This window comes from Amorphotheca resinae, assembly GCF_003019875.1.
Source record: "Amorphotheca resinae ATCC 22711 unplaced genomic scaffold M430scaffold_4, whole genome shotgun sequence".
NCBI classification, from domain to species: domain Eukaryota; kingdom Fungi; phylum Ascomycota; class Leotiomycetes; order Helotiales; family Amorphothecaceae; genus Amorphotheca; species Amorphotheca resinae.
Window position 1 is genome coordinate 164,032 of NW_020194474.1, and position 12,544 is coordinate 176,575.

The window sequence follows — 12,544 nt, forward strand, 5'->3', positions numbered from 1 at the left end:
AACGAAAATTCGCTTCTCCCCGATGAAAAAAAAAAAAAAAAAAAAAATATATTCACAATGAAAACTCGACTTTTTTTCATTCAGGAACTGCTGATGGTTCAATTTTGATTGAATAAGAAAGGAAAAAAGAGGAGTATAGAATAGAATCAAGAGACGGACAACCAAACCACAGTGAGAATCTGATCTGAGTTTGTTCTAGGGTAATGGTTGGATTGTTAGGAGGGGGGAAGGGAGGGAGGTGGGGGATAGGGGGTTCTTATATCGAGAGCTCGAGAGCTAAGGGGGTCTAGCTCGAGGACGAGCGAGTGAGGGGGCGTGCAGGAAGAGAAGAGCATGACACATGCAGATCACGGCTTTCACACAAGAACACCGCTCAGGGAGAATGCATGATGATATGTAGAGGTACTACCCTAGCTGGCTCAAAACTCTGCCCATGCCGGTCTCGAGATCGCTTTCTTTCTCAAAACTCCGATCCCGTGCTCCACACACCACATTCGCCCACCTTCCCAAATTCCTAAATTCCTTTCCCAGGCAACCCATGGCAACTAACTTACAAGCGACAATTCCGGCTGTCCATGCCATCTTCAGAAATCCCAGGAGAGCTCCGCCCATCTAAACCACGCTTTCTTAAGTCTAGATGAACATGCGAATGCTCCCACCCGTCTCCGCGATGCATGCTAGCCAGAAAATGCCCTGATTTATGAAACAAAGGAAAGATGCTGTTGTAACAGAGGGAGTGTATGTATAGGTCGATAAGGTTAATTAAGTATTCCTTCCCACATGCCGGGCCCACCGAGGCCGCCCAGGGCCGGGTGAAGATTAGGGAGATTACGAGTAGCTTCCGTCGCACAGCAGACCCTCTTCTGCCCGAATGACGCCCCTGATATCGAGCGCACAGCGACTTGGTTGAGGTTGATCTCCATGGCACGTCCCGCACGGAACCGCACCAGGTCATCTGACCAACCCCTCTCGGACTGATAGCGTCCAGTCAACATCTCTCGCACGTTCTCTTGCAGCGAGCCGTCGATCGATTCGGTCCGGCTGCGCTTCGCGCCCGCGCGGTTGGGAGGCGACTCCACGGACCGCGGGTGGTTATGCAACTCCTGCAGAGCCCGCGCCGCCTCTTCGTCCTTGGTGAAGTAGTCCACGTCGACATCGCGCCTGGCCACCGGCGTATCCAACGACAGCTCGAGAAAGTCCTTGCCCACCGGTCCGGTGCACGAATCGGGCGACGACGTCGGGCCATTGTCGCAGTATCCTTCCGGTACCGTCGTGATGGCGGCCCGGCTCATCTTCTCGCTGCACAGCTTCGCATACCGACAGCGCGCTTGCACATCCAGTTTGGACGCGACATTCGCGCTCATCAGGCTGGAGGCCGAGGAGATCGAAGATGAACGAGACGATCGCGACGAGGTATCCGAGATCATCGACTCGGGCGACGACATCGACGAGACCGAGGTGGCCAAGGACGACCGGCGTTGGCAGACCACGTATGATTGCGGGGAGGAGGTCTGCCATCGGTCCGTCATCTGAGACGCGCAGACGTTGGAAGCCTGAGCCATGGCGTACCCCATGGCCGGCTTGCTGAGCACGCAGGACGTCGCAGCACTCACTGCAGGAGTGTTGCATCCCGTGCTCTGCGGGGTCAGTCTGGGCGTGGGGAGCAGACCGAGGGCCGGGGCGGGCTTGCTGGGAGGGTAAGCAGCCGCGGGGGACGGTTCCATGACATTAGGAGAGTAATATTTGGGGGTAGGGGTAGATTCGGCGGAACCATATCCAAACGTGGAGCGTTCGGCGACTAGGGGAACGTAGGTCCGCGGGCACGCCGCGCTGATCGATCTCACACTTGCTTGAGCAGAGGTTGCTGGCGCCGGAGTGGTTGGCGCGATGCCGTCGATGTTGTCCAGCTCGGGATTCAGCCGCAGGACAATCGACTTCCAGTCCGACGGCTGATCGGCTAATCGCGGACACGGCGAACCCGGCGACGGGGGGAGGGTCGGGGTGTACTTCAGGACGATGTCGGTCCAGCGTTGGAAGACGGCATCGGTGATGTGGATGCGCCAGTTGACGGCAAGGAGGAAAGCCATCTCGTTCTGGTTGATTTCGACCGTGTTCAGGCCGGAGATCTTGCTCCAGGCGCGGGTCGAGTAGTTACGATCCTGCAGATACTTGGAGGCGAGGATGAGGGCGGAGAGGAACATGCGGCGGCCGCACTGCAACGCGCGCAGCGAGTGCGCATCGTCGGGCTGTTCCATGGTAAAATCATGGCGGGGGACGTGGGGTTTGATCAGGATCAGGTAGTAGAGGGCGACCTGCAGGGTCGAGTAACTCGTCCGCGATCTGCGGAGCGTCTCCTGAATGAAGGTGCGCAGGGGCAGGACGCCCTTGCTCCCCATCTCGCTCCGACAGACGACGGAGGAGAGGGGCCAGATCGCTTCCACAATCTGGGCCGAGGAATCTGGTGGGGGAGGTCATTGAGCGGGGGGAACGTATCTAGGATTCTATGGTGTTGGCTTACCGACGAGGCTATCGACGAAGTTGACCTTGCGATCGCATTGCCGTACTAAGGCAGGGGGGCAGCCGGTGCGCGTGGCCGTGGGGGCACTGGTCCGCCGTGGATGCTGGCGCTGCTCGGCGGGGACCTTCTGGCGAGGCCATTGCGTGGTGAGGGTGAGGCCTTGTTCGCCGGTCCTGTTGGCGGGCGCGTACACAGGCGCGGGGGGGCGGGTGTAGCAGCACGACTCGGGGGCGTCAAGGTCGTCGGATGCGCCGGTCACTGAGGAGTCGTCGGAGGATTGGGACGAGGCATCGGACCAGACCGAGGCGGATGAGGAGGAAGCCGAGGAGGCGATGGAGGAGCTGTAGGGACCGTTGCGATAGGATGCGATGTAAGGCGGCGAATCATCTTCGCCGCAATTCATCTTCGAGGAGAGCGAGGGGGGGTCAAGACAGAGGAAAGACACCTCCCGTCGCCGTCTGTACAAAGTCGTCGCGATTAAACCGTTAAACTGAAATCCGTGGAACCTTCTGACTAGATACAGGGCCCGCACAACAAGAACTGCTGCGGAGCGGAGTGATCGAGGGAGGAGGGCGGCGGACGAGCTAGAGCAAAGGGACCGCGAGGATCTCTTCACGTACGATTAAACCGGTAGACGATGCAAGACGGGCGACGGGGGCAGTTTCGAGAGAGACGAGGAGCATGGTGACCTCTTCGACAGCGCGGCGGATGAGACGGCGAGGAGGGCAGCTACTTGAGAGCAGCTCCCATTGAATAACGCACGACGTGCCGGGGGGGGGGAGGAAGAAGGAAGGTGAATGTGTATTGGAAGTTGTTGATGAGTTGATATAAGACGAGAGAGTTTTATTCTTTTTTCCTTCTTCTTCTTCTTCTCTTCCTCTTCCTTTGCGGTTTGCTTTTCGTTTTCTTCGTTTTGGCGAGAGACCTAAGACTGAGTGGAGATTTGGAGGGAAGAAGTAGACAGGTAGATAAAGGAGAAGAGGCTTCGTGGGCGCAGCAGTCGTGTGTCGACTCACAGAGGGTGAGGGGAGATCAGTGGCAAGAGCTAGCCGCGATGGCGGAGGCGGATGGCGGCAAAGGCAGCAGTGCGACGACAGAGATGGTGCGCAGGCAGCCGAGGGGTATCAAAGGAGAGACGGGGGGGAACAAAGAGACGGGGGGGGTGTTGGTTGAAAGGTTGAAGGGTTGATGGGTTGATGGGTTGATGTTTGGTGGTTTGATGGGTTGATGGGTTGATGGGTTGATGCGTGATGCGTGACTGGCAGAGTGGCGCGAGAGGCCGGATATATCTAGAGAGATAATAGATATGTGGCCTGGGGGGGATGGATGACTCTTTCGCTTCGTTCAGGCTCTCTCGCTTTGTCCGTGGCAGTGGCGGGCAAGCGGGAGGAGGATATCCTCTTCTAAGGGAGATGGAGTAGAGATAGATAGATGATAGATGATAAGATGATGGATAGAAGACAAGCGGATGGAGAAAAGGCAGATGCAGACTTCAAAGAGCCGCTCCGTCTAAGAGTGGGAAGCATACATGTCGTCTGTCTTGGTGAGGGAGGGAGCTTTTCGAAGGGGGCGACGGTGGCGGGCGCTGCGCTGGTTTTGACAGATTCCGGGGGGGAAGAATGCGAGTACGGTGGCCGGGAGGGGCGAGGGGCGAGGGGGGGGAAGAAGAGGGGCGCCGTAGTTGAAGTTGAAGAGAGGGGGGGGGGAAGGGAAGGGGGAGGGGAGAGGACCAGAGTGGCAGTTCTCTTAGTTACCTAAGGGAAGTGATGTGACTGTATGACGGGGTGAGACTTGGGGTGACTTGGTGACTTTTCCAGGTTTGGTGGGCAATGGTGGCTGATGATGATGACTGATGACTGATGACTGATGATGGATGATGGATGACTGGATGACTGGTACATGGTGACTCTTCCCCCCTCGCCCAATCACCGCTCTGGCTTTCCCCTCCGCCGCCGATCCCTCCAGGCAGAACCCTCGCCGCTTCCTGCAGAGAACTTTCTCTCGCCTCTTGATTCTAGTCTTCATCTTGGATCTATTCTATTCTCACTAAACCTACCTATGGTATAAACCTATAAACCCATCAACGATATCATCGATACTGTATTAATGGAGTCGGACCATTCCACGCCTCCGACACCAGGCACTCCCGTGACACCACCATCGGTAGTGCGAGTCCATGCCGTGCGCCTGGATTCGTAAGCACGCCTCCTGATTCGAGGGGTGGTTATTCACGGGTTTTATTCATACATATTCATGGTTTTTATCCACACTTCTTTATTTTTATCCACACATAATTATACATAATACGATGACCATCCGAATTATCCACTGTATCACTCATCATCATCTTCAACGTCCCTACATAAGTGAACACAAGAGCACATCAGGGACACCGGGTAATGCATATACATATACATATACATACACACATATACATACACATTCACACAAGGCAAAAAGGCCATAATGCAGAGCACACCAAGTCCGGCCCTCGTCCATCGGAGACCGCAAGATTCCGCTCCCCCCTTCCCCCCTCCCACTCACACCACACAATCAACTATTCCCATTCCCATTCCCATCCCATCCGTCATGGCCAAAAAGACCGGACCAGCCCCCATCCCGTTACTTCCGCCTCCTAAGAATAACAACAAACCCGAAGCTGTGGTTTTCCGGGCCCGATAACACGGGATACGGCATCGTGGTGTCGTGTGTCTGTCTGTCTGCCTCGATTAACTCGGGGGCCCCCTTGGCCCTTACTTTAGGACTTGGGTGCCATGGCGACTATCTCCTATCGTCGTCGCATCATACATCTTGATTTGAAGGGCTACCTCCTTGTATGATGATTTGACATTCCCATGCAAGAATCCCAGATTTTTTATTTTCCTTTCCTTTTTTTTCCTTTCCCTTTTTTCACCCAGCCCTGGAACAAGGAAAAAAAGACCCTAACCCAAGAATCCACTCACTCACTCTACTCGCCACCTTTACACCTCCTTCCCCGCTCCATTGCCACTCACTCGCCTCTCCCAATCGTGATGCTCCCTCACCCACCATCAACATCCAGAAAAGAACACGAGCCGAAGCCTCTAGAAGGCTGCTAGGAACTTGGTGCTTTGATTTTGATTTGATTTGATTTGATTTGGTCTTTCGTCCCCCTTTTTTCTACCTTACCTACCTAGTCACTTCTATACGTATATCCCACGCTGCCTAGGTACCTTACCTACCCAAGGCAAAGGAGGGGGGAAGAGAATGAATGACTCAATCCCTCAAGTAAAGAAGTAGGTTTCGTGGAACGGCGTTCTTGATTTTGTAAGACTTATTGTTCGTAGATGTCGCTCACATGATTTACTGGTGTTGTTTGTAGATTGTTGAATGTGCTTTGTGTTTTAGATAGGGAGGGGAGGGTGGAATAAGAGGAGGGTAAAGAACAAGTCATGTATCTATGTAGGTAGGTGAGAAGAGAAGAGAAGAAGAAGGGGGAGGCATGACATGGCATGATGTCGCTCACTCCCTCCCATTCTTCACCGTCTTAGTACGACTCCTCGAAAGAATTCCGCACTACCTACCTACCCAAAAAAAACAACAACGACGACAATAAATATACATCTAACTATTCTAATTCAATCCATTTATCGCAATGAATCGATCAGGATGACTTTTTTTTTTCTTTTTTCCCCCTAAAATCTATTATCCAAGGTACTTATCTTTCTTTCTCTAAGATCATATCATATAATATCATTATCATCATCATCGATTGATTTATTCATCTTACCTATCCTATCTTACATTTCCTTCCCTACATCAGTAAGGCGTTAATTCGTTCTCTGACCTTGATCTGATCTGATTTGGGCTAAATATAAGTATAAGTATAGGTAAGATTAATTTGTATCATGTGGAACGATGGAAGATGAGAGGTAGGCAGTTGGGGTGGGGTAGGTGGATGATCGAATGAATGAATGAATGAATGAAAGATAGATAGATAGCGGATTGGGTGGGGGGTCTTATGGGGGTTTGTTTATTTGTTTTATTTTAGATGGGTATTTTAGATGGATGTTGAGGGATGAGGGATGAGGGATGAGGGATGAGGGATGAGGGATGAGGGATGAGGGATGAGGGATGAGGGATGAGGGATGAGGGATGAGGGATGAGGGATGAGGGATGAGGGATGAGAGGGTCAAGATAAATAGAGAAAGTATGGAATATTAATGTAGAGGAGAACGTGTTTCTGGGACGGTAGGGATAGGGATCGGATGGGTGAGTTGCTAGGTAGGCGGGGATGAGGGAATTGTGTACGTGCGAGATGGTCAGACAAGAGACCACCGCTGGATCATCAGCTAGGTTCTCTTCTCAAATGTAACATGTCAAGTAATGTTAGTGGTCCTGGCGCCAGACTTGAGATCTTCATGAGAAGGCGGAATAGTGTGGGCAGACGACATTCAGAACTACCTACCTAGCATAGATAAATGAATGAAACATCTGCTCATAATCAACCATCATATCGTAGACTATCCGGATTCTTTTAGACAACATAACGTGCGCGAGGATCTGGAAGGAGAAAAGTCTTGGCGATGAGGAAGATTACCTAGGGATTGAAATACTGGGATGAGTTAGTTGGTTAAGACGGATGATTGACGAAGATAAGATGGCATTCGATGGGTTTAGAACGTAGGATGAGCTTCGGTGTAAGATATGTTGTACAGCAATCAGGTCGAACTTGTTGCCGATTTAGAGGAAATGGTAGGACGATCCTTGGACCTACACTATTCTGGGTGTGTGAAAGCAATGGATGAGCTAGGAAGGGTAGATCTGCTTCTTCTGATAGGGGCCACGCTTATTCGTGGCCTTCAGACGTGGGATTCACGGGCGTAGCATAATATCAAAGGACACTCGACTGGATATCTGAAGTATACGGACGAGGCTGAGAATTTACCATCGACGGCGTAATTGGAATCGCCCATAACTCAAGATTTCTCAACACACCTGGCCTGAGATACCTATGCTACATGATTTATTTTGTTGAAATCCCGATTCATGGCATTGGCTTTGAGGGTATTCTGAAAATCTACCGAGCTGGGCTTGGAAGCAGACGCTTGCTGACTGATTGATACAGAATCAAGAAGATCTAAGAAACTACCCAGCTTGAAGAAACCTCTCATTAATTCCGGTCATATAGCCCGTCAGAACATTATCGATACGTATCATCATGGCAAATCTCCAAGAGATTGAGGATATTCCCGGATGTAAATTCCCTCACGACTCTGGAATTAAGACAGTATACCGTCTCTTGCTCAACTACTCAGAGACTTGTGATATTCTGAAAGCAGGATAGTATAAGCCAGTATTATCCCAACTGAGAGCTCCGATATAAGATAAGCTACTAGCAGCTTTGCCTTTGCTTTATAATAGCAAGAATAAAAAAACAACTCAACATTCTCACGTTCGCCTCGACTTCTGTATTTGCACTCGATTGACTTGATCCCTTTCGACTGCAACTGCTGACGAAAAGACTGCGAGATGAGTAGACCTCCCTTGAAATCGTCCCAAGCGTACACAACCAGTGCTAACTGAAGTGAACGAGGCCCCCTGCCTTGTGGCGGACCGCAGACTGCTCACCTCTCAACGTCGGAGATCCTAGCGGGAGTTACCCGGCAAACTGTAGTTCTTGGCGGATCCAGCTATCACTCTTTGACAAGAGGATCTGTACCTGGAGGAGCAATGCTGTTACCATTGGTGGTTTGAGAATTGGAATGACTTGGCTTCTGGGTTGGAAATGTGATGTTGATGGTGCTTTAGGGTATGTGGGATCCTGGCTATTGGCTCGCTTACATGTGGTCGTCCCCCTTTTTGAAGGGATCGATTAAGGTTGGTGAGGCAGATCATAGAAGCTACCAGGTAAGATACCGCTCCAACAGACCATCGTGATGGGGTCATACTTCTAATGTCTTGTGAGTGTGGCAGGTTATCTAGTCAGAACTAGAGAGGGGCATATCAAAAGCCTCGAGTCTTGATTCTCGGAATTAACCCTGTTAACAGACCTAAGTACCGTGCTGAACTCACCCTGTAATATTGGGCCACGACCGACACATCTACACAACCGAGTGTGATGCAAAGGCCTGCACACCATGTCAATATAGTACCTTAGTAGCCCTTATATACGTTAGTAGTACAAGCAGAGACTAGAGATATGGAAGAATGCAGTTTGGGACCCATTGCAAGTGCCAAATCACGTGATAATAAGCGGTGACGCATTTGTACGGCAGAAACACGATGTAATTTTTGAACAAAAACGAGCGTCACGATAAAAGCCAAAGATGCCTCCTCAAAACGGGACGAAGACTCCCGCCGATGCTTCAGGGCCTAGGAAACGCAAAGATGCACCGGATTCTTCAGCCAGCAGCCAGAGGGGCGCTAGCAATGGACGTATCAAACGCGTCAAGACACAAATGGCGCGGTCGATCCTAGCCCAGAATGCGGATTCAGCACTCAAGAATGGAGAGTTAGACCTTCAAAATTTCCTCAAGTCGCGCGAGTTCGAGATCAAGTCCCTGGAGGATGGTATGAAACGGTCCAAAGCCTCTCGGACGGCCCGAGCGTTCCAACAGGTCCCACGGGATATGAGAAGGAGGACCGCGAGCCACAATGTCAAGAGGGTGCCGAAGCGGTTGCAGAGGAGGGCAAAGAGGGAAATGATAGAGGACAATACGCCGACTGTCACAGCTGCCAAGAGGGGCCCCAGAAGTACGAGAGGGAGAATCCGAGCGGAGACTGCGAAACGACTCGGAATACTTGCGGAGAAGAAGAGGGCGAGGAAGGCGGCGAGTGGAGGGGAAACGGAGGCTGCTGGTATCACTACGAGAGCTGCGCGACCGAAGATACGGAAAGACAAGTTGAATGACCCACCGAAGCCAAAGGCAAAGTTCAGGAAACGTCAGATTCACAAGACGTGGCTACCAACACATCTGTGGCATGCCAAGAGGGCGAAGATGACCGAACCAAAGAAACCACTGTGGAGATTCGCGGTGCCCATCACATCGACGGAGAAGTCCTACCGCCCAACACACAGAGCTGGAGGGGTGCGAGGTGCCATTGCTTGGGATATGAGTTACATGAGCACAATTGGTCTCGAGGGTCGAGTAGAGGGTTTAGAGAAGGTTCTGAGAGGACTAGGAGTGACTGAACAAGGAGTATGGGAAAAGAAAGGAGAGAAATGGAGATCTGGTAAACGAAGCTGGAGTGGATGGCTAAGCAGAGATTCCAAAGGGCAACGTCTACAGATTGGTCCTTCAACAATTGTTTGGTGTACCTCAGAGCAAGATGCTGCAAGCGAAGCTGCTGTCGATAAGCCGAAGAAGCCAATGCGACGCCTTTTCATCAGAGTTCATCCTTCTGCGTTTCTTGAGTTGTGGACCGAAGTGCTTCGCTTGTCAAAGCTTCAACGTCCTGCAGTCCACGCTGAGGACCTCCGTTTTGAGATTGGAAGCATTGAAATCACAGGTCCTGGTTCAACTGAAGCGTTGCTTGGGATTTTACATCCGTATCAGAATCCCGAAGGAGACATCTCAGAAGCTCATGGTCAGGCTTTTAGGTCTCTGGCAGGAGTTACTAATCCAGGATCTCTACCCTCGAATTCCTTATTGACATTCTCGATCATGGATCCCAGACTACGTTATCCACCCCGGCCAGTATCACTACCTCAACCAACAGATGAAGAAGCCAATTTTGCACTTCTCCAGACTTTGTCTACCTGGCCGGTTGATACACATCTTGCTTCACCAGCCCTATTTGATCGAAACGCAAGGTTTAAAGCCACCCGCCTTCCCTCCCAAAAGTCCATCAATCGCCGCAAAGCTCTGGCTCCTCCAGGATCCTACCCTTCTATAGTTGCAACCGACCCCCAAATACCCATTATGCTTCTCGCATCTCGTTCTATATCCGGATCTTCCTCGCAAGGAACCTGGACCCTTCTCGCGCCTTGGAAATGCATACTACCAATCTGGTACGGCTTGGTGCACTATCCACTATCCTCCGGAGGGAATCCACGGTTCGGTGGCCTGGACGAGCTGCGACAGATCCATTTCGAACAGGGTGTCCCGTGGTTTCCAGCCGATTATCCTGGTACTGCTGCCGGGTCTGCGTGGGCAGCGGACGAGAGAGACAAGAAGTTCGCTGAATGGGACAGGAGGCCAAAAGGGAAGAGAGTCGAATGGGATTCTCTCGATCTGGGTGCTGGGAGGAAGGGGGAGATCGGACGAGGATGGTGCTGCGACTTTGAGAGGATTGTTGTTGGATCAATGCCATCAAATGATGGCGGCAAGTCTGCGGAGACTACGCAGGACACCCAGAAGACTCCAGATCATGACACCACTGCAGGCGCTGCAGGATTGATTAAGCACCTCCCGACCCAAGAGTTTACCTCCTTGCTATCAACCCCTCATGCAGATCTACCACCACCTTCGGCAGTCGCTGCTGTCCGCATCACGCTCGTCTCCCGCGGCGTTGCAACACCATGTGCCCGGATTTATCGTCTACCCGTCCCCGCGTCATCGCAAGAACCATCTTCAGCCAGCTCCCTCCCAACAAGCCTGCGCCAGCAGTGGCTCTCCCTGTTACCGGCCCCCTCCAAATCCAAGCCGCCCCCGAACCCGAAATCGAAAGACCTCCAGGGGAGGATCACACGCATCCCTCTGAATACCCCCTTGCCGCAGCGTGTCCGCCTGCTTGCACAGTCGCTGCTGCAGACGCCGCCGTGGCCCTACCCTGCCGAGAAGAAGACGGGGGAAGAAGAAGAAGAACACCCGCTTGTGCCCGGCGAGGAAGACCTCGTTGGGTTTGTTACCACGGGCGAGTTTAACCTGGCGGAAGGGAAGGGCGTGGCTATGGGGACTGTGATAGTAGCAAAGGCCGTTGAGGGGCTGAGATGGGGAATCGAGTTGGGTGATAAAGCGGGCAAGCTATGTATCGTAAGGAATGCAGGCGAAAGGATTGGGAGATTGGCACGGTGGGAAGCGGTATAAGGAATTAATTCATCTGTAGAACTTTGTCTCCATAGCCAATATTATTGATTGATTTTGGAGAACTTGGTTTTCAGCAGCGTGCCTGTCAGCAGGCTAGGTATGCCGTGCTCTCTCTCTCCCTCTCTCTCTTTGCCAGCCTCAAATTTGTGCTAGGTTCTGGAGGGTCTTCCTCGCGTATCTGTCTAATGATATATCCAAACAGTCCACAACTGCCCAGCGCACTTAGTTATACTGCGGGAGCTATGAAGCTCTTCGTTCGGGAGTTTTCCCCATTAGAAGTGGGTCACGGGAGGCCATCATAATCAACAGAACGCTTAGTTAGAAAGCTTCCCCGTTATAGAGCAACAGCATCCTTCTGGCTTCTTTGCAGCAACTCTTCAACTCTGCCAATTTCATCTTGCAACGCTGCTCGAGATTTTGAACTGGATAGTGGCGGAAGGCTCTCTTCCCTTGTGGAGCCCATATCCCCGACCCTCCAAGGTTGAGGAGTGCTTTCTTTCAAGCGCGTGGTCTTCCTTGTAGATTCAGTCTTTGAACCCGAGAAAGACCTGCTAGAGTCTTTGTAATGCTGGCGTTTTCCATGGTGAAGGCCCGTGGTTATTAGATCGTAAACATGCCTTGATATCTTCGAATCTCAACTGTCCTTGTCATTCTGCGCAGCAAATTGCTCCTCCCGCGAGCGAAGTGGCCGCCTTTTCTGCCTCTCTGCTGCCACAGGGAATCTTCGCGCAAAACCACAGATATTGCATTTCCGAACTAATACATCCGCCCATGGTTTCTTGCCCCCCTTACTCCTATTCTCCACCTCGCTCGTGCATGTAGACCCATCAATGAGCATCGTGTCGCAATTCTTGCATATCGAATGCTTCATGGCTGGAGACATCCGCAGCTGGGCTTTGAGAGACACCGTACGGAGGTCGGTGATTAGGTGGCGCGAGGCAGCCTGAAGAGCTTGTCCGGAGGGGCGTTCCAATTCCACATCTGGTGTATTCAGATCCTTGCCGTTTTCAGTCTG

General features: G+C 51.9%; 4 protein-coding genes across 4 annotated transcripts; 2 read left to right on the top strand and 2 right to left on the bottom strand.

The window, feature by feature from the left end:
- Positions 1-758: 758 nt before the first annotated feature.
- Positions 759-3,320, bottom strand: M430DRAFT_57293 (hypothetical protein; the record flags this gene model as incomplete). Its single annotated transcript, XM_024868663.1, has 2 exons — positions 2,519-3,320; positions 759-2,458 (listed from the first exon to the last, which is right to left on the bottom strand). Exons 1-2 carry the CDS (start codon positions 2,919-2,921, stop codon positions 759-761), a joined length of 2,103 nt encoding a protein of 700 aa, XP_024722040.1. The 5' UTR covers positions 2,922-3,320.
- Positions 3,321-4,984: 1,664 nt separating this feature from the next.
- M430DRAFT_65132 (hypothetical protein) lies at positions 4,985-5,886 on the top strand (the record flags this gene model as incomplete). The annotated part of the gene is made up of 2 exons (XM_024869150.1): positions 4,985-4,991; positions 5,381-5,886. Coding segments are annotated over 2 exons (275 nt in total), but the record flags the coding sequence as incomplete, so codon positions are not given.
- A 2,455-nt stretch (positions 5,887-8,341) lies between these two features.
- M430DRAFT_49079 (hypothetical protein) lies at positions 8,342-11,529 on the top strand (the record flags this gene model as incomplete). Its single annotated transcript, XM_024868040.1, has 2 exons — positions 8,342-8,407; positions 8,851-11,529. The coding sequence occupies 2 exons, from the start codon at positions 8,342-8,344 to the stop codon at positions 11,527-11,529; spliced, it is 2,745 nt and encodes a 914-aa protein (XP_024722042.1).
- Positions 11,530-11,976: 447 nt separating this feature from the next.
- On the bottom strand, positions 11,977-12,406 carry M430DRAFT_33958 (hypothetical protein). Its single transcript, XM_024866462.1, has one exon. It carries the CDS (start codon positions 12,365-12,367, stop codon positions 12,164-12,166), a length of 204 nt encoding a protein of 67 aa, XP_024722043.1. The 5' UTR covers positions 12,368-12,406; the 3' UTR covers positions 11,977-12,163.
- Between the last annotated feature and the right edge of the window lie 138 nt (positions 12,407-12,544).

Excerpts from the sequence above, each read along its gene's own strand:
- M430DRAFT_33958 (XM_024866462.1), bottom strand. The coding sequence starts at position 12,367 with ATGCTCATTGATGGGTCTACATGCACGAGCGAGGTGGAGAATAGGAGT.